The sequence below is a fragment of the Ascidiella aspersa genome, chromosome 2 (genome assembly GCF_963924565.1).
Source record: "Ascidiella aspersa chromosome 2, kaAscAspe10.2, whole genome shotgun sequence".
NCBI classification, from domain to species: Eukaryota; Metazoa; Chordata; class Ascidiacea; order Phlebobranchia; family Ascidiidae; genus Ascidiella; species Ascidiella aspersa.
Genome location: NC_139448.1, coordinates 27,309,092 through 27,330,826, shown reverse-complemented (window position 1 = coordinate 27,330,826; position 21,735 = coordinate 27,309,092). Strand labels below are relative to the sequence as shown.

At 38.9% G+C, this 21,735-nt stretch overlaps 2 protein-coding genes across 2 annotated transcripts; one reads left to right on the top strand and one right to left on the bottom strand.

Annotated features, from left to right (window-relative positions):
• Positions 1–1,649: 1,649 nt before the first annotated feature.
• Positions 1,650–5,871, bottom strand: LOC146164626 (choline transporter-like protein 1). The gene is made up of 6 exons (XM_083380775.1): positions 5,326–5,871; positions 4,608–4,740; positions 2,757–4,231; positions 2,340–2,465; positions 1,998–2,147; positions 1,650–1,823 (listed from the first exon to the last, which is right to left on the bottom strand). Exons 1-6 carry the CDS (start codon positions 5,869–5,871, stop codon positions 1,650–1,652), a joined length of 2,604 nt encoding a protein of 867 aa, XP_083236901.1.
• Positions 5,872–10,672: 4,801 nt separating this feature from the next.
• LOC146164625 (choline transporter-like protein 1) lies at positions 10,673–14,875 on the top strand. Its single transcript, XM_083380773.1, has 6 exons — positions 10,673–11,218; positions 11,798–11,930; positions 12,313–13,787; positions 14,030–14,206; positions 14,399–14,548; positions 14,702–14,875. The coding sequence occupies exons 1-6, from the start codon at positions 10,673–10,675 to the stop codon at positions 14,873–14,875; spliced, it is 2,655 nt and encodes an 884-aa protein (XP_083236899.1).
• Positions 14,876–21,735: the final 6,860 nt, after the last annotated feature.

The following is a 21,735-nucleotide window of genomic DNA, read 5'->3' as shown; positions in this document are numbered from 1 at the left end:
ACAGCGGCGCCCTGACGGCACTGGTTGGACTAGGGCAGTGGTTCTCATACTGGGGTCCGCGGTCCTTTTGGGGTCCGGGAGACAATTTTCTGGGACCGCGAAGCACCCAACAAAATATCAACACAACGCTCCTAAAGACATTTTTTTTGTGCAATAAAACTTTCAGGCAACTTTTCCAAACCAAGCTGATTAGTTATTCATTCACGTTATTGCACACTTAAAGTTAAATTGTCCATTGTGACGTCTAGGCTACGCTTTTACAGTTTGTTGCGCTGCCACTATGGGCTGTAAGGTCACGGTTTCAAAATTGTTCGTGATTGCTTCACTCAAATATAATAAAGTGATTCGTTTAAGGGTAACATACCATTAAAAACAACGTGTAGTTATGTGTTTATTGGTTATATTTTAAGGGACCGTGAGCACATAAAACAATTGCTCGGTGACCGTTGCGTAATTTTTTTTTTAATTTTGAGAACCACTGGACTATGGCGTCCAAACGTAGTCACCAAAACGGCCGATACCAGACCGATGGCCCCCAATTATTTCATACCCTCTACCCACATGTTCGGGCGGTATTTTGGCCTTTAGGGCTTTTTCCAATAAATTTACATCTTATTCCGATGAACTTGGGCTTATTTCGATGATTTAGGCCTTATTCCGGTGAATTTATGACTAATTTTGATCAATTTAGGCCTTTATTCCCGACATTTTGATCATATGCTGTACTGGATATTACTGCGTATGGCTGTACTATGTCGTTGGTGTTAATACTATGATTTATAAAGTTTTCTGCTTTAGGTATTGTTGCTTTTTGGGTCTTATTGTGTGTTTCCGTTACATTATGACGTTTTCCCTAAAACTGTAGAAAATTTTTCATCGTTCCAGTAAACAAAAGGTCAACTTTGACCCCTGAGTAAATCATTTACGGTAAGCCTAATTAAAAATGAAATACCTGAGTTAATGGGGTGCAAAATAGTTGCCTAGATTTGAAATGAGTTAATTGTTTGTGCGCATTTACGGGCGCGTCACACGTTGACTCGGAATTCTTGTAAAACAACATCAACACGACTCGGGACCCGAGTCCGGCTCAGCATTCGTGCAGCCGATATAGCTATGGGCTACTATTGGGATGACATTTAAGTTTTTTTCCTAAATTATTATTTTATTTTGATTAGGAAATCCAGGTATTTGTAAATCTTTGAAGACTTATTTTTGGCCTATTGGTAAGCTTCGTGATACTTTTTTGTGGACGATTTGTAATATTTTCGTACATGTGCGGAGACCTTGTTTTGCCCAAATTCAGTTTATAGTGATTACAGAAAAAACATTTATTGATTAGGCATTATGCATTAGGCATATTTTATTTCTGCAAATTCTATGGTTATTTCAATTATTTAAATTGATTTGTGCACTACAAAAACAATTAAGACAAATATAATATTTTTTGTTGTCTTTTATTCTTTTACAAAAGCACAACAAAAAACATGAAAGCACAAATACAAGCGAGACGAAACAACCGTATTTCGCCAGAGTCGATAGCTCATGGATATTGAATGTGTACAAAGACAGACATTTGTTCCAAGCGACGAACAAAACACGAAATAACACGAAACACGTATCGGTCGTCGGCGCACTTCTGGGCGCGCGCTTTACACAATGTAGCTGCAGTGCGGGTCATCCTGAATGGGCGCATAGCGCTTCTCCGGTGCCTTTCGATCCTGATGCTCATTGGTGAGGGTGGGGCGCTCGACGCTCTCCGGGGACTCAATCTTGCCATCGCCTATTTGGATATTTTCGATGTCAACCATCGATCTAGAGTTGCTCTATAGATTCAAGGGTTCAGTTGAAGGGTGTGTTGGTATACGTTACTAGAAAACTGTTTTAGTTTAACTTTATAGTATATTGTTTGTGTGCAAACATGACACAAACTCTCGGTACTTTATAATTGGTATTCAAATCAGGTTGTATCGCGAAAAATATCAAAGAATTTTCTTTACCTTTCCCGGAAGCGGCGTTGAGATATAAGGGCACAAAACTGGGAGAGATTTCGCTCGAAATATCATAGGAGTGGTTTGTTCCCTTCTGATGGTCAGGGATTGTCGTCGTTGGTTCGTCCACCGATGCGATTTTTCAAATTCGTACATCACCTGAGTCAACATAATTAAGAGGTTAGGGCAACTTCATTTTTTCTTATTTCGAAATGAAGGGAAGATTGGCAAACGAGGGGTTATATTAGATTAGACTATACCTTAAATTTAAGGTATCCGTTCAGTTTTAATGTGTGGAACTCTTGAATATCCCTGTGAACGATGTTTCGATAATGGTCATAGGCTACTTACTTTGTCCCTTAAAGTGTCAAATGCATCCACCATAATCGATACGTTGTCCGCGTTGCTTCTTGTCAAACTGAGTAAATCCGGAGTGCGCGGGCTTACTTCCTTTTCCGTCCTTATCTGAACGCTTGTCTTCCACCGCAAATGGGCGCTCAAGCATTGTTCGAGGAGTGGTAGACAACTAAAAGTATAGCAATCGCCACTAGCTCATTAGGCAAATAATCCACTTCAGACATTGCGTTGATCAAAATAAAATAGGAATTACTTGTTATGTTAAGATGTTATCCAACAAAAATATAAAATAAAGCTGTAAACACAGCTAACAATTAGCCTATAAGTGATGCTTTTCATAAATTCAACTAATGTTTTCAACTATAACATCTCTAACGAACTTAAACAAGGGGATAAAAGAGAAACACTTACCATGCTTGATGTGGTTGGGGTTACATTTATGTCCTTGTTCGCTTCCGTTACTCCGTCCATGCACTTCTGCAATCTCTTGCTGCAGTAGTAGGGCCTCGAGCCTCCATTGTTGCGCTTCTGATCATCGCAAAAGCAGAGAAAGATCGTGTCGATCGCCATTCCGAAGACGTTAAAGAAGGCCGAAGAAATGATGTAGGCCGCCAGACAAGCTATGGTGACCGGGGCCAGGTATTCTGTGTGCTGTGCGTTCTGACCAAGCTTTACTGTGAACCAGCTTACACCAACAATTCCAGTAAGTACTACGACCGCCAGTTTGCCGAGCATCAGGCAAAATCCGGACAAACAGTTGAGCGCCAGCACGTGCTGGACGTTAGTGATCAACAAGTCGAGAGCGTTCTTCGCGCCTGAGCAGAATCCATCGCCGTACATTGCCACACAGATGTAGGCGTTCTTGTTGATAAACCTGATCACTATTTCAAAGCACGCCAGACAACAGCCAAAGCATTTGAGAAGCAGTTTTCCTGTTTTGTTTTCCGAGCTTTTTAGTTTTCGCTCAATGTAATCTATAATGACACTCATTATTTGCACAACGGCCACTATCAGGGAACCGAGAGCCACCGAGCCGAGGTTGTAAAGAATCAGGTCCTTGGTCGCTTTTAGAGTCGGGAAGTACTTGCAACCATTCTTCGTCGGTGCCGTCTTGCTGAAAAACCAGCCACTGACCGCGCCAGCCAATATCACCTGCTGACATCCCGATATAAACTGCATGACCCAAAGCCACCCGAAAATGTGCGGAAGCACTAGAAAGAGAAACGGAGTATTCTCGTCTTCCGCAAATCCAACCATTCCGTCTTCGTCCATTTTTGGAACCTGGACCGAAAAAATATAAACTCCGATCACTATGAAGTATCCAGTCGCCGCTGCCTTTGCCGTCAGGGTCAAAAACGGTTGCACGAGCAATCCAGGCATACTGAAGATTGCTAGGCTGGCCTCGTCGAACAAACTAACCACCAAACAGAAGCTCTTGCGGGCCCAAATTGTCACTGTAATGACGAACAAGGTGATCACCGAAACCACGATGCAAATTGGAAGAAGATAAGTCGTTTCGCGAAGGGCCGAAACCGTCAAAGTATCAAGCACGTTGCTCGTGTCAATCGCGCTTAATCCGGAAATGTTGGCGGCACTCAAATCAACGAAGGTCGCCGTTGACTCCAACACTTGGTCGACGTCAGTGCAGTTCACCAACCCAATCGCCGCCGCATAATTATACCACAAGAAAGTTGTGAGAGCCGTTATGCCGAAAAGAGAAAGCATCATAATAAGCACGACCACAACGCGACTGAAAAGCCGAAGAAGCACAATCATGGCGAGGGAGATTGCGAGTGCGATAAGGACCAAGTAAACCGTGTCTTCCCAGTGCGCCGCCAAGCTGGTGACCAGTTGTTCCACTATTACGCCTATCGAGACCACAAAATCTGTAAAAGTACACGCAATAATATAAAGTTGGTGACATACAGATATAGCCTATGCTATTATGGAGTCTAGCGATCACCCAAAGATGGTGTTTTGCATTCCCCGAATTAACTTCGCGGATTTAATCAAATTAAAATCCATTGGGGCTAAATATCTGATGGTCATGGCTATTTATGAAAACCTTCTTACAAACCCTTACGTTTTTAATATAATTTGTCTAAACATGAAATTGTACCCTATAAATTTTCGCCAGGCAGTTATGCTTCCGCCCTTCAAATGAGAGGGTGCTTTGTTTTGTTCAAAATGGGCTATTTGGTTTTATATTTTTTCTTACTTTGCAAAAGAGCAGGGTCTAGCTTCTATATAAAATCTACCAACCTGCACTTGGGACTGTTGGGCTGTCGGCCAGTAGAGCGATATCGCTGTTGGGGAGCTCGTCTTTCGCCAAATGCTGGTTGGTCAGTTCTGGAGTCAATACTTGTCCTGCAACTCCTGCAATCGCTGCTCCAGCCTACATTCAGAGAAACTTAATCGAGTGCTGACACAAGAAAATTATATTTTTTTTATAGAAAACTTTATGTTAGTGTATTTGGCGTGGTATGACAATCGATCAATACGAAGTGGATAAGGTAATTACTAGTTTTAATTGTCTTGAAAAATACATACATACGTACAACTCCAACAGTATATTTAAAAAATATAGCCTTTACATTTCTCGCCTCGAACACACTGCATACCTAGTAAAGTAGTTAAAGTTGGGCATCATTAAAAACAGGGATAGCATTTTCCCAATAAATTTCAATCCTATCCTCCCTTGGTATGTTACAACTTATAGCATAAAAACCATACCCAACATACAAGATTTTTTTGAATTGACACTACCTTGCAGTAAAACCTTAATATAAATTTAAAAGTACGTTTACATGATGACAATAATATTTATTTGTGACGTACCGGTAATACGTAATTCGTTAAGGTTTGAGCAATATTCATTTTTGAAAGAAAAGCTACCTAGAAATTATACTTTGCCCACTATACTAAACAATACTCGTGTTGTGTTATACAGTTCGCAGCTGTAACATATAAGTTAACATACTTGTAGCAGCTGGGAAGGCACACAACGGTTGAGAACCGGGTGGTGAGGCAGTATGACGTCATAAGGCATCGTGCACACTCGCTCGTCGACGAGCGTCGCGTTCAAGTCGTATCCGTTTTGCTGCAGCAAGGAAGGGCACCTCACTACTGCTGTGGGGCATTCGCTCACGCAAATCACCGCCGGTCCGCTTTCCTGGTTCAGCAACTGGCTCGGATCAAGAGCCATCTCGATGTCTGAAAAGGCCATCAGGAACTGGAATGGGCGCGCCGAGTGGTCGCGCCCAGATTCGGGCACCCCGGGAATGGGGGTGTTCTTCTCTCTTCCGCACACGTTTCCCCAGGAGTCGACGCCGTTCAAGAATCGACCTGCGTCACCCTTATCGATGCTGAAGTAGGCCAGGTAGCCCATTCCGCCAAGCATCGCGATAAACAACAGAAGAAATAGGACGTCGCGGGGTTTTCTGACCCGCGTCGGGGTCGTCGGACCCTCCTCGATGTCGAGGACCTCCACGTCTGTGGTGATCTTATCACCCAAGCAGCAACCCATGTCGATAGGTTGTCGCTTCACCTCCGACCACACTTCTGTCGTGCAGCCAATTGCCGAAACGCCGGTTTAACAACGTTACGCAAAGCACAAAACACCTCTCGTCGCTTGGAATTCGCAATAGAGCACAATTTCTCAATAAAATCGCCAAGAAATTCGCAAAATGCTGACAAAACCGTTGCGTGTAACACAACGGCAGTCTATGAATAGCATATCCTTGTAAAATTTTGATAAACCAATTTTTTTTTTCTTTGTGACGTAATTGAGGCATGTGTGTTCGCATATAGGCGATTGTACAGTCAGGTTAGTTTGTATATTGAACGAATGAAATGAATCATTGAATTGCAAATTTACATATATCCTTAGTTTTTGACATTGCCTTTGTATCTAGTTTTTGCAGATTAAAATTTTTTCAATCCTCTATGATTAATTCCTGCACCTAAATATTCAAATTTTAAACGTTTAATAACAGAAATCTAAAGGTAAAAATTAGGTAAGCTTATCCATAACGAACTACGGTAGATTAGCAGTTGCATGCACACGGAGGTCACATTGCTAAATTTCAATTTTACCAACTAATACACAAACTCTATTCTATAGAAAGGGTGGGTACTGCCGAATGCTCTTACCTGCAATGGCCGAAAATACAGAATAATTTAAAGTAATATGTTACCTTTCAAACAATTAAAAACAAAGGTGTTTCTTACTTATGGCAAAATATTTTTAAGGGCATCCTGCAGTGTTGTAATGACTTAAGTCACTGTTTTCAAATGACTTGACTTGAGTCCTTTGACCAAAATGACTTGAGTTGGACTTAAGTCATTTTGTCAAATAGCTTGAGATTGTATTACAGATTTTTCAATAAAATTTATCTCAAGTTTTGCACACTAAACACTTTTATTGCTGTATTTTGTGTTTGGTGTTGTTTTTGTCGAAAGTTGCTTAAAATGAGACGAATTTACCAATTTAAGTAGTTTAAAAGTTAACTTTTATGTCAATAATACGACTTGAATTGACTTGCTCTCATAAAGATTGCACTGGGACTTGACTTTGGCAAGCGATGACTTGGCTTGGGACTTGTTATTTTTTGCAAAAGACCTGACTTGTACTTAAGTTACTTTTCAAATGACTTGACTGGGCTTAAGTCATTTTGGAATGACTTGTTTACAACACTGGCATCCTGAGTTAATCGGCCACTCATCAAAAAAATTAGTTTTCCATGTTTCACAAGTACTACTTTGCTACTTTATACCACTTTATACTGGCTTCCAAGCATCTAACAAACACTCATTGTTTGAATTAAGTTCAGCACCTATAGCAGAAGTGTAGCTTTTCAAAGTGAATATACATAGTCAACGCATGATATCAAACTTTTTACCTCATGTAACTTTGTGATCTTTTGGAGAAGTTCTCAAATAAACCTTCTTTAAAGCATCGGCAACCCATGTTGTCAATATTGCAGCCCACGATGATAGTTGTACCTGATAACTGATAGTTTTGTTTGTGCAGGTTATTTTTATCAACAAGTTTCATTAAAACACAACTTATTTTTAAAGCTGTTGTGCCCGTTTCATTGGTCCACTGGTTACCAGTGGATGCATGTGGACGTTTTAGTGCCTTCATCTATTCTTTGTTTAAAAAAACGATTAGGTTTCCCTCCAACCAAAAAACTTGATTTCTTAAATGCTTGACCTTTCCCAAGAAAAGAGTGGTAAGTGTAAATAAAACACTAACACTAGGTTTCAATTCTTAAATTACCTGGTACTTCAGCCTACAGTTTTCCAATTGCATTTCTTTGTATTTGCTGGACAAATTTTCCTCCTCTGATTCAGTATCTGAATGACATCTACAGCTATGGCCAAATTACTATCAGAAAGATAACCTTGTTTGTAGTGTGAATGATCGATGAAAGCCTTTAAACTTTGCTACAAATGCAAAAAGGATTTTAGTTAATTATCCAACAATTATGTCTTAAATTGTAAAACAGTTAACTTATAGGTACTGGTCATTCCATTTTTAGAATTCTTCAACAAAGTTTTTCTGTTTTATTTCCAATGTTTTCAGGACAGTTTGGAACATTAAAAACTGTTGAAATGGCAGTTGATGTTGAATTCTTCCCAAAATTTATTTTATTTGCCTAAAACTGCCCTTTTTCATATAATAAAACTAAATTGTTATACCTAACCAGAAACTCTGTGCTAATGTGTCTTGTTATGCAGCTCATTTACTATCTGAATTACTCTCAACTTCAATAATAATTAACACATATCAATGTAGTTATTCTTTGTGATACTTTACTTGTCTAAGGTCAAATAGCCTACATACCCAACATAAACGGCTGCTTGTTGTGAGAACCCAAACACCAGCTGCGGTTAATTGCCATCTTCTCCTTCTTCTGGGATCAACAGGATTCCCTACTAGTTTATTGCTCTTTCTGCTGTTGCCACCACAATTTAGTGCAGAACATATAACCATAGTTAAATATAAAGGGTAATAGCTTGTTCTAAACACGTTTCAATGATTTGGAAGGAGATGCAAATATTAAAGCAACTACAAAAAACATATAAATTATCAAGCGGGAGGAAAGTGTGCACCCTGTTTTAAACTTCCAGGTCTGTGTCTGCAGTTAATCAACAAGAACCTTTTAGTGCTTTGCTAACCTTCTATTATAGATAAGGGATTGCTACACATTTAACACTGCCACCATATTGTGAAATGACTTATTTCGTCTCCGGTCTGTATGACTAAATATATTAATTTCGCCAAATTCCACACCGTTCTGCACTTTTAGCGCAGCCTATGCTTAACTCTAATATATTTTAGTGCTTAATTTGATAAATGACAGATTTATACTTTTTTACTTAACGTCTGGTTACTTGGGAAACAAGATGGCGTCCATGTCGCTATAACGAAGGGCGAGTTTGCTGCCCAACTTGTAATTTCTATATAGACTTTGCTAATACAGATCCTGTTTGAAGCTCTTTTCCACATGTTGATACTGAAATAAACATCTTCTTTAGTCTCGAAATCATTATGTTTGTCGATGAAGTTGTATTGACGAAAGTTTGTTTGGTGCAACCCACCCGCTTTTTACCACAGCAGTGTAGCCAGGGCCGGGTTAACATAGGAACAGATGTTGCAGCTGCTACGGGCCCCGCGCTTTACGAGGCCCTGCGCTTGGTGAGCATGTAATTGTAGGGTATCGTCTTATTATATGTTGTTATTATCACAAACTAAGTTTTATTACCAACTTTATGACGTGACCAAAACGCATCTGTCGCCATAAATCCTTTCACGTAAAAGTAACAACAAAACTATTAATCACAGGTACAGCTATCTTGGTGGGCTGCAATATTGACAGCATAAGTGCCGATGCTTTAAAGAAGGTTTATTTGAGAACTTCTCCAAAAGATCACAAAGTTACATGAGGTGAAAAGTTTGATATCATGCGTTGACTATGTATATTCACTTTGAAAAGCTACACTTCTGCTATAGGTCTGAACTTAATTCAAACAATGAGTGTTTGTTAGATGCTTGGAAGCCAGTATAAAGTGGTATAAAGTTGCAAATAGTATTAGTATTTGTGAAACATGGAAAACTAATTTTTTTGATGAGTGGCCGATTAACTCAGGATGCCAGTGTTGTAAACAATTCATTCCAAAATGACTTAAGCCCAGTCAAGTCATTTGAAAAGTAACTTAAGTACAAGTCAGGTCTTTTGCAAAAAATAACAAGTCCCAAGCCAAGTCATCGCTTGCCAAAGTCAAGTCTCAGTGCAATCTTTATGAGAGCAAGTCAATTCAAGTCATATTATTGACATAAAAGTAAATTTTTAAACTACTTAAATTGGTAAATTCGTCCCATTTAAGCAACTTTTGACAAAAACACCACCAAACACAAAATACAGCAATAAAAGTGTTTACTGTGCAAAACTTGAGATAAATTTTAGTAAAAAATCCGTAATTCAACCAAGCTATTTGACAAAATGACTTAAGTCCAACTCAAGTCATTTTGGTCTAAGGACTCAAGTCAAGTCATTTGTAAACAGTGACTTAAGTCATTACCACACTGCAGGATGCCCTTAAGAATCTTTTGCCATAAGTAACAAAAATCTTTGTTTTTAATTGTTTGAAAGGTAACATATCACTTTAAATTATTCTGTATTTTCGGCCATTGTAGGTAAGAGCATTCGGCAGTACCCACCCTTTCTATAGAATAGAGTTTGTGTATTTGTAGGTAAAATTGAAATTTAGCAATGTGACCTCCGTGGGCATGCAACTGCTAATCTACCGTAGTTCGTTATGGAAAAGCTCTCCCAATTTTTACCTTTAGATTTCTGTTATTAAACGTTTAAAATTTAAAGATTTAGGTGCAGGAATTAATCATAGAGAATTAAAAACATTTTAATCTGCAAAAACTAGATACAAAGGCAATGTCAAAAACTAAGGATATATATAAATTTGCAATTCAATGATTCATTTCATTCGTTCAATATACAAACTAACCTGACTGTACAATCGCCTATATGCGAACACACATGCCTCAATTACGTCACAAAGAAAACAAAATTGGTTTATCAAAATTTTACAAGGATATGCTATTCATAGACTGCCGTTGTGTTACACGCAACGGTTTTGTCGGCATTTTGCGAATTTCTTGGCGATTTTATCGAGAAATTGTGCTCTATTGCGAATTCCAAGCGACGAGAGGTGTTTTGTGCTTTGCGTAACGTTGTTAAACCGGCGTTTCGGCAATTGGCTGCACGACAGAAGTGTGGTCGGAGGTGAAGCGACAACCTATCGACATGGGTTGCTGCTTGGGTGATAAGATCACCACAGACGTGGAGGTCCTCGACATCGAGGAGGGTCCGACGACCCCGACGCGGGTCAGAAAACCCCGCGACGTCCTATTTCTTCTGTTGTTTATCGCGATGCTTGGCGGAATGGGTTACCTGGCCTATTTCAGCATCGATAAGGGTGACTCAGGTCGATTCTTGAACGGCGTCGACTCCTGGGGAAATGTGTGCGGAAGAGAGAAGAACGTCCCTATTTCTGGGGTGCCCGAATCTGGGCGCGACCACTCGGCGCGCCCATTCCAGTTCCTGATGGCCTTCTCGGACATCAAGATGGCTCTTGATCCGAGCCAGTTGCTGAACCAGGAACGCGGACCGGCGGTGATTTGCGTGAGCGAATGCCCCACAGCAGTAGTGAGGTGCCCTTCCTTGCTGCAGCAAAACGGATACGACTTGAACGAGACGCTCGTCGACGAGCGAGTGTGTACGATGCCTTATGACGTCATACTGCCTCACCACCCGGTTCTCAACCGCTGTGTGCCTTCCCAGCTGCTACAAGTAAGTTAACTTATATGTTACAACTGCGAAGTGTATAACACAGCACGAGTATTGTTTAGTATAGTGGGCAAAGTATAATTTCTAGGTAGCTCTTCTTTTAAAAAATGAATATCACTCAAATCTTAACGAAATACGTATTACGTCACAAATAAATATAATTGTCATCATGTAATAGCACTTTTAAAATTATATTAGGGTTTTACTGCATGGTAGTGTCAATTACAAAAATCTTGTATGTTGGGTATGGTTTTTATGCTATAAGTTGTAACATACCAAGGGAGGATAGGATTGAAATTTATTGGGACAATGCTTTCCCTGTTTTTATTGATGCCCAACTTTAACTACTTTACTAGGTATGCAGTGTGTTTGAGGTGAGAAATGTAAAGGCTATCTTTCTTAAATATACTGTTGGAGTTGCACGTATGTATGTATTTTTCAAGACAATTAAAACTAGTAATTACCTTATCCACTTCGTATTGATCGATTGTCATACCACGCCACATACACTAACATAAAGTTTTCTATTAAAAAAATATAATTTTCTTGTGTCAGCACTCGATTAAGTTTCTCTGAATGTAGGCTGGAGCAGCGATTGCAGGAGTTGCAGGACAAGTATTGACTCCAGAACTGACCAACCAGCATTTGGCGGAAGACGAGCTCCCCACCAGCGACAACGCTCTGCTGGCCGGCAGCCCAACAGTCCCAAGTACAGGTTGGTAGATTTTATATAGAAGCTAGACCCTGCTCTTCTTTTGCAAAGTAAGAAAAAATATAAAACCAAATAACCCATTTCGAACAAAACAAAGCACCCTCTCATTTGAAGGGCGGAAGCATAACTGCCTCGCGAAAATTTATAGGGTAAAATTTCATGTTTAGACAAATTATTATATTAAAAACGTAAGGGTTTGTAAGAAGGTTTTCATAAATAGCCATGACCATCAGATATTTAGCCCCAATGGATTTTAATTTTATTAAATCCGCGAAGTTAATTCGGGGGTGGCAAAACACCATCTTTGGGTGATCGCTAGACTCCATAATAGCATAGGCTATATCTGTATGTCACCAACTTTATATCATTGCGTGTGCTTTTACAGATTTCGTGGCCTCGATGGGCGTAATAGTGGAACAACTGGTCACCAGCTTGGTGGCGCACTGGGAAGACACGGTTTACTTGGTCCTTATCGCTCTCGCAATCTCCCTCGCCATGATTGTGCTTCTTCGGCTTTTCAGTCGCGTTGTGGTCGTGCTTATTATGGTGCTTTCCCTTTTCGGCATAACGGCTCTCACAGCTTTCTTGTGGTATAATTATGCGGCGGCGATTGGGTTGGTGAACTGCACTGACGTCGACCAAGTGTTGGAGTCAACGGCGACCTTCGTTGATTTGAGTGCCGCCAACATTTCCGGATTAAGCGCGATTGACACGAGCAACGTGCTTGATGCTTTGACGGTTTCGGCCCTTCGCGAAACGACTTATCTTCTTCCAATTTGCATCGTGGTTTCGGTGATCACCTTGTTCGTCATTACGGTAACAATTTGGGCCGGCAAGAGCTTCTGTTTGGTTATTAGTTTGTTCGACGAGGCCAGCCTAGCAATCTTTAGTATGCCTGGATTGCTCGTTCAACCGTTTTTGACCCTGACGGCAAAGGCAGCGGCGACTGGATACTTCATAGTGATCGGAGTTTATATTTTTTCGGTCCAGGTTCCAAAAATGGACGAAGACGGAATGGTTGGATTTGCGGAAGACGAGAATACTCCGTTTCTCTTTCTAGTGCTTCCGCACATTTTCGGGTGGCTTTGGGTCATGCAGTTTATATCGGGATGTCAGCAGGTGATATTGGCTGGCGCGGTCAGTGGCTGGTTTTTCAGCAAGACGGCACCGATGAAGAAAGGTTGCAAGTACTTCCCGACTCTGAAAGCGACCAAGGACCTGATTCTTTACAACCTCGGCTCGGTGGCTCTCGGTTCCCTGATAGTGGCCGTTGTGCAAATAATGAGTGTCATTGTAGGTTACATTGAGCGAAAACTAAAAAGCTCGGAAAACAAAACAGGAAAACTGCTTCTCAAATGCTTTGGCTGTTGTCTGGCGTGCTTCGAAATAGTGATCAGGTTTATCAACAAGAACGCCTACATCTGTGTGGCAATGTACGGCGACGGATTCTGCTCAGGCGCGAAGAACGCTCTCGAATTGTTGATCACTAACGCCCAGCACGTGCTGGCGCTCAACTGTTTGTCCGGATTTTGTCTGATGCTCGGCAAACTGGCGGTCGTAGTACTTACTGGAATTGTTGGTGTAAGCTGGTTCACAGTAAAGCTTGGTCAGAACGCACCGCACACAGAATACCTGGCCCCGGTCACCATAGCTTGTCTGGCGGCCTACATCATTTCTTCGGCCTTCTTTAACGTCTTCGGAATGGCGATCGACACGATCTTTCTCTGCTTTTGCGATGATCAGAAGCGCAACAATGGAGGTTCGAGGCCCTACTACTGCAGCAAGAGATTGCAGAAGTGCATGGACGGAGTAACGGAAGCGAACAAGGAAATAAATGTAACCCCAACCACATCAAGCATGGTAAGTGTTTCTCTTTTATCCCCTTGTTTAAGTTCGTTAGAGATGTTGTAGTTGAAAACATTAGTTGAATTTATGAAAAGCATCACTTATAGGCTAATTGTTAGCTGTGTTTACAGCTTTATTTTATATTTTTGTTGGATAACATCTCAACATAACAAGTAATTCCTATTTTATGTTGATCAACGCAATGTCTGAAGTGGATTATTTGCCTAATTAGCTAGTGGCGATTGCTATACTTTTAGTTGTCCACCTCTCCTCGAACAATGCTTGAGCGCCCATTTGCGGCGGAAGACAAGCGTTCAGATAAGGACGAAAACAAGGAAGTAAGCCCGCGCACTCCGGATTTACTCAGTTTGACAAGAAGCAACGCGGACAACGTATCGATTATGGTGGATGCATTTGACACTTTAAGGGACAAAGTAAGTAGCCTATGACCATTATCGAAACATCGTTCACAGGGATACTCAAGAGTTCCACACATTAAAACTGAACGGATACCTTAAATTTAAGGTATAGTCTAATCTAATCTAACCCCTCGTTTGCCAATCTTCCCTTCATTTCGAAATAAGAAAAAATGAAGTTGCCCTAACCTCTTAATTATGTTGACTCAGGTGATGTACGAATTTGAAAAATCGCATCGGTGGACGAACCAACGACGACAATCCCTGACCATCAGAAGGGAACAAACCACTCCTATGATATTTCGAGCGAAATCTCTCCCAGTTTTGTGCCCTTATATCCCAACGCCGCTTCCGGGAAAGGTAAAGAAAATTCTTTGACATTTTTCGCGATACAACCTGATTTGAATACATAACAAATCACAAACAACAAACAATATACTATAAAGTTAAACTAAAACAGTTTTCTAGTAACGTATACCAACACACCCTTTAACTGAACCCTTGAATCTATAGAGCAACTCTAGATCGATACTTGTCATCGAAAAAAAACAAATAGGCGATGGCAAGATTGAGTCCCCGGAGGGCGTCGAGCGCCCCACCCTCACCAATGAGCATCAGGAGCGAAAGGCACCGGAGAAGCGCTATGCGCCCATTCAGGATGACCCGCACTGCAGCTACATTGTGTAAAGCGCGCGCCCAGAAGTGCGCCGACGACCGATACGTGTTACGTGTTATTTCGTGTTTTGTTCGTCACTTGGAACTAATGTCTGTCTTTGTACACATTCAATATCCATGAGCTATCGACTCTGGCGAAATACGGTTGTTTCGTCTCGCTTGTATTTGTGCTTTCATGTTTTTTGTTGTGCTTTTGTAAAATAATAAAAGACAACAAAAAATATTATATTTGTCTTAATTGTTTTTGTAGTGCACAAATCAATTTAAATAATTGAAATAACAATAGAATTTGCAGAAATAAAATATGCCTAATACATAATGCCTAATCAATAAATGTTTTTTCTGTAATGACACTATAAACTGAATTTGGGCAAAACAAGGTCTCCGCACATGTACGAAAATATTACAAATCGTGCACAAAAAAGTATCACGAAGCTTACCAATAGGCCAAAAATAAGTCTTCAAAGATTTACAAATACCTGGATTTCCTAATCAAAATAAAATAATAATTTAGGAAAAAAACTTAAATGTCATCCCAATAGTAGCCCATAGCTATATCGGCTGCACGAATGCTGAGCCGGACTCGGGTCCCGAGTCGTGTTGATGTCGTTTTACAAGAATCCCGAGTCAACGTGTGACGCGCCCGTATATGCGCACAAACAATTAACTCATTTCAAATTTTGGCCACCTTTTTGCACCCCATTAACTCAGGTATTTCATTTTTCATTAGGCTTACCGTAAGTGATTTACTCAGGGCTTAAAGTTGACCTTTTGTTTACTGGAACGATGAAAAATTTTCTAACCGGAAAGCTTGAAAGTTTTAGGGAAAACGTCATAAGGTAACGGAAACACACAATAAGACCCAAAAAGCAACAACACCTAAAGCAGAAAACTCTATAAAACCATAGTATTAATACCAACAACATAATACAGCCATTACGTAATGGATTTCTTTTAGGTGTTTCGTGCCAACGGTTTACGTGATTGTGATATAGTTTAATCTGATGAAATAGTGTTAATCTTTTATGCCTTAAGTACGCGTCTAAGGTAAGCGATTCCACTCTAAAACCAAAATAGATGCAATTTTGTTAGTTGCATATTACCACACCGTTCGGTTCGAGAACACCACGTTTCTTAAATTACTTTGAAATCTATTCAGCCCAAAAGCGAAAAAAAGGGATATTCTATAATTTTTTGCGTTGTGTGACTCATAACTGTACAGTTTAATTTGTGTTAAATCATAATATAAATGCCGTTAGTTCGAGCAATATCGAAATCCTTTTTGTGTCATATGCGTCACGTATCCTTTTAATTGAAGTTTTGCCAATTTAAAACTAATCAACCTAAATATTTATTTTTATACGCTTAAATAAACAGGATTTTAGCTTCATGTTTGCACGCGAGTTCGTTCGAGAAAAAAAAAGTGTTTTTAACTTTGTGACGTCATTATAATGCCTCCAACTTAAAATATATATCCTGAAACTGTTTTCGTAGTGGTTTTATGTAGTGGGCCTTCAATAGCTCCGAAAAGTAAACTTTGGGTCGCAACAAAAAAGTTTGCCGACCACTGGTTTAAACGATTCTTGCTTCTTATTTACCCTATTATTTTGCTTATTCACCTCTATATTTGGTAATTTCTACAGCTACGTAAACCTGAACGGCACATTCGATATTAATTATTATGTTCCGTCGACATTATAACATGCGGACTTAGTAGGTGCACAAACCGTTTTCGTTGATAACCAATCCTGTAACAGTTGAAGTGTTCAACATTCAACCAGGCAAAATCGGTCAACATTTAAATGGAATTGAACTGAAGGGTGTTACTGCCATGCCCAAATTTGTCCGGCCAAAATCGGTTTGGTCCGGCCGATCGATTTTGGTCGTAATCAAGCGCGAAAACTGGTCCGGTCGGATCGATTTTGGTGTTGGAACAGCCGCTAAAACAGATCTGGCCGGACCAGTTTTGGCCTAGCCGGACCTGTTTTACCGGCTGTTCCAACGCCAAAATTGATCCGACCGGATCACTTTTGGCCCCGGACCAAATTTCGCGTTACATTACAAGTTGGAAGATATCTCAAAATTGTACTAAAAGCACATTACCAATTTCTCCTCCTTGGAATACATTTGAAAACCTGGAATCAAGTTTGTAAACAAGACATTTCGTCGGGCTTTGTTTAATTTAATACAGATGCTCAAAAAAGTTCAAGAACCCCTGACTTAACAAGTTAGACATAAAAGAAGAAAGCTACTTTACCCAAGGCGTGTCTTTTCATTAAGTTGATATTATTATCCTGTTTGGACAACATAGTTCTCTTAACTATTTACTATAGCAGCGTTTCTCAACCGGTGCGCCGCGAGAAATTGGGAAAAAATGTTACAAAAATTCTGTACTGTTTTAGAATATGCGACTAAAAGTGGATTCCAGCAATAAGACCTAAATTAGAATAACATCAACATCGGAATAAAACACAGTTCGGAATAAGATAAAAAAAGGACCAATAGATAACATAACCAAACCCCTATCGGACCAACAGTCCTGTTTCAAAACAGCGTCTACAAACACCGCCGTTTAAAAAACATGGCCCTTATAAGGCGGTGGCGGTGCCTAATCGTTTTATATCCATTTCCTGCACATGATGATGTTATTTAGGCCACTTGGATCTTATACCGATAATGTATTGGGTTTTATTATGGCGTTGGTCAATTCGGGAATTCAAAATTCAAAATTAAAATGACATATTCCAACATTTGAATAGTTTAAAATTGTCAATGCAGAATCAAATTGAAAACACTCATCCACAGATAAAATTAAAGCTTTTCTTAAAAAAATAGGGATTTGAAGAGAGAAAGTTAAATTAGGCTATTTAGAGATGATTCTTCAATTAAAGATGACCATTCAGATTTATCTATTTCAATAAAGGACTATGTTTGTAAATAAACTCTAGTCACTATTTTCTGTGAACAAACACTGTGCAATATGACTGGATTCGTAGCCCCTATTGAAGTTCCAAGGGTTGACGCGCCTAACGTCAAACAGAGGCAACCAATGCAGTACCAAAACAGCAGCGCCCTAACGGCATTTTAAACTAGGGCACCCAAACGTCGACACCAAAACGGCCGATGTCAAGAAGATGTCCCTTAGCCGTCCAAGGCCATAACCTGTTTTTACTGTTTTGGGCGATATTTTGTCCATTTAGGTCTTATTCCGTTGAATTTTGGATTTATTGCGAGTTAGATGTTGTTGCTTTGGGGGCTTATTCTGTGTTTCCATCTAACTCTAACTAACATACCGTGTGTTTTCATAATTTGCAACATAAAAGGCCTATTTTAATTTTTTTTCTTTTTATTTAGGCCTGTCTTATTAAGCACATTGTATTTTAAAACAGGGCTGTGGAGTCGGAGTCAGATTTGGGACTCTACGTACCGTAGTCGATTTGTTTTGCTAAAGTAAACAAAATATCGTTTTTTTGGTAAAAAAACAAAATATCCAAACAAAGTTAGCAGTCGACTCGATCGTCAGGTGCGCCGCCGCGTTTTGAAAGGTTTACGAGTGCGCCCTAGAGTGAAAAAGGTTGAGAAACACTGTACTATAGTATGCCGAGACTTACTACTGCATATAACGTACAATTCCCCTTTAACTGTAATCTTCGGGTAATAAAAAGTTACATTTATGTGCGTCCATAACACTCTTTTGGACATCTTTTTTGTTTATTTATTTTAAACGACATGAATAGGTGAAAATAATATTTATTACGCCAAATCAAAACATTTTTTTAAAAACACAAAAACAATTCGAGCAAGAATTAAATTTTGGGGGTTCCTTTCGAAAAGAAAGGATCCTTTGCTGCGAATCGTTTCCTTTAAGTTTGCATCTAAAAACTTTTAAAACATAAAACTTTCAAAACAAATATTGTAAATTAAATGTAGGCCTATATATATATGACTCACTAGTGGTACTTGCTGTTCTAACATGTTTTGTGGTTTATCCTATTTTAGCAAAAATTGTCATCTTTAAATTAAATAAAAATAAGGAAACGTCCTAAAAGTTCTATAGTTGAATGTAGAATAATGACTTTCGACATTACCATTACTAGTCAATACTTTGATGTAGGTCCATCATTTCTTTTGCGATTAAAAAATAAATCATTTCATAATAGTTATAGCGATTATCGCTGCAAGTTTTGCAGGAATAAAGTATCTTACACAGTTTATCTTAAATTATAGGCTAAATTGTATAACTCTAATAGTAAATTTAAATACAAAAAAAAATTAAATTAAAAATTCTTTAGTACATACCCCAAAGATAGTATAATAACGCATTATCTTCCCTTTTTTTCCAAATTTAGTGCTGAAATGCTAAAATAGATAAAAACTTTTTTTTTGCATTTTGGAACACGACTACAAGGGATTTACAGGTGGTAAGCGAGCAACTTAACCGTCGTGTGTATGCTTATAATGTATAGGCTAGGAAGGGTATGGAAATCAACGAAAGTTTAGTTTATGTTGCTATCGCAAGTTATTGTATCTAATGTAACATCGAATATACAATCATTGCTTTATGGGTTGTCAAATTGGCCATACAAGACATATGTTGTATATTTGTGCGCAGTTTATAGGCTATATACAATATATGGATGCAATGACCTATGTGAATTAATTGGTTTAGGTGCCAATAAGTCACTTGTTTCTAAATGACTTGACTAAGACTGGAGTCATTTACGCAATGTCTTGACTTAAGCTACGGTACTTATGTAAATACATTTAGCACAAATGTTGTTAAAAATGACTAAACATTGGGTGATTTGTAAATGACAATATACAACTTGAATGTTTTGACAATATACTAAATCTTAAATGATTTGTTTTGGCTTATATATAGGCTTTAAGAAACTTGCCATCGGTTTTTACCAAGAAAAGAACAGCAAGAAGAAGGAAAAAACTAGTCAACTTGTTCATGATTTCGGCTTCAGTTTACTAAAAAAGAAATCGTTAGCGGGACACTTTCCAATATTCCATTGTAATAGGAATAAGCTAAAACTACTACTGTATATATTGGCAGCAGTCGATGTCAGTAATAAAATACCTTTACAGGAACTTAATATATAAATACTTTCTAGTCAACTGCAAAGCGATATAAAAACCTAATTATTAAAAGATTTGGACAAGTGTGACCTGTCGTTGAATTTACAAGTTGTGGAAAAGTTCAATTCCTAAGAAAGTTCAATTCCTAAGTCAGTAAATTAGACGATCCTGTATGTATAACACAAAACGCACACGAATTAAAACAAAAACACACGAATTTAAAGCTGTTGGAACACGCAACCTCAACTTAACAAATTATGCCGGTTTTAATTTTAGTGTAACAAACATCAGTCTTAAGAAATTCAGTTTAGCCCTGCAGTTTTCCTGCAAAAATTGTGTTAAGCAGCACAGGGCCCGTATGCAGCAGCGTTCGCAATCAATCATGGATCACAAGTGTTTCTCTCTTTCAACTTGCGTCACATCAAAAATAAATAAAAAACGGTTTGTGGCACACTTTCTACAAAACTAAGTTGTTGTAAAAGTCTATTTTGAACATTTTAACGTGAGATAGGTGTGCTTTAGTAAATCGAATTGAGACGATCGTTAGGCAAGAAGTTTTTCTGAATTTTTTGCTCTTTAAAATTGCAAATTTGTCTCAACTATTCCGTTTTTTACTTTTTGGAAGTTTAAAAAGGGCGTACAAAACATCCCGATTTTTTTTTTCAAAATGCCATAACTGCAAAAAGAACAACAACCACCTGTTTTACTTCTTACCAACTGAGCTAAACCATATGCTGCAATTTCGGGTTTTGACATTCAACATTTTGCACCAACGCGGGCTTCTTTTGATACGGCTTAAGTTTAAACAAAGTGGTTTGTTAGACCAGGGGGTCGGCAACCTTTTTTGCAATGCGGACCGGTTTAAAACTGAAATTTTGTCGCGGACCGGCCTTAAAAACAACAAATGTTCAGTAAAGGAAATTTACAACTTTTTTTAATGAACTAATAAAATGCATCGATATATTGTATGTACGATGAGTTAGATTTTTCAATAAAAAATACATTTTTTGATGTTGTAAACTATGTAACTTATATGGTCACCTCACGAGTGCTTCATACTTTGGGATTTTTTATAATACCAATTAACCATAAAGTATATTTAATCTAAAGTTAATGTGTTTTGAATATAAAAATACATTTAATTATTTTTTTCCCATTTTCGTTTGTTTTTCGGCCTTTCATTTACGGTTTAGGGTTTTATAAAAATTTCAATCAAGCAACTCTCCTACGAACCCGTAACGAACTCCTCCCCTTTTGGTGACGTCAAAAAGTTGGTAATAAAACTTAGTTTGTGATAATGACAACAAATAATATGACGATCCCCTACAATTACATGCTCACCAAGCGCAGGGCCTCGTAAAGCGCGGGGCCCGTGGCAGCTGCAACATCTGTTCCTATGTTGGTCCGGCCCTGGCTACACTGCTGTGGTAAAAAGCGGGTGGGTTGCATCAACCGAACTTTCGTCAATATAACTTCATCGACAAACATAATGATTTGAGACTAAAAATGATGTTTATTTCAGTATCAACATGTGCAAAAGAGCTTCAAACAGGATCTGTATTAGCAAAGTCTATATAGAAATTACAAGTTGGGCAGCTAACTTGCTCTTCGTTATAGCGACATGGACGCCATCTTGTTTCCCAAGTAACCAGACGCTTATAGTAAAAAAGTATAAATCTGTCATTTATCAAATATTTTGCTCGTTTTAAATCATTTTGATGCGTGGCATAATTAAATACCTTTCAAATAAAACATATGAAATCTAATTCTATCGTTTTTCTTCACAA

Coding starts and splice junctions, on each gene's coding strand:
- LOC146164626 (XM_083380775.1), bottom strand. CDS start 5,871: ATGGGTTGCTGCTTGGGTGATAAGATCACCACAGACGTGGAGGTCCTC. Junction 4,232..4,607: donor CCCAACAGTCCCAAGTGCAG/GTTGGTAGATTT, acceptor GTACTTTTACAG/ATTTTGTGGTCTCGATAGGC. Junction 2,148..2,339: donor TTGACACTTTAAGGGACAAA/GTAAGTAGCCTA, acceptor ATGTTGACTCAG/GTGATGTACGAATTTGAAAA.
- LOC146164625 (XM_083380773.1), top strand. CDS start 10,673: ATGGGTTGCTGCTTGGGTGATAAGATCACCACAGACGTGGAGGTCCTC. Junction 11,931..12,312: donor CCCAACAGTCCCAAGTACAG/GTTGGTAGATTT, acceptor GTGCTTTTACAG/ATTTCGTGGCCTCGATGGGC. Junction 13,788..14,029: donor CCCCAACCACATCAAGCATG/GTAAGTGTTTCT, acceptor CTATACTTTTAG/TTGTCCACCTCTCCTCGAAC.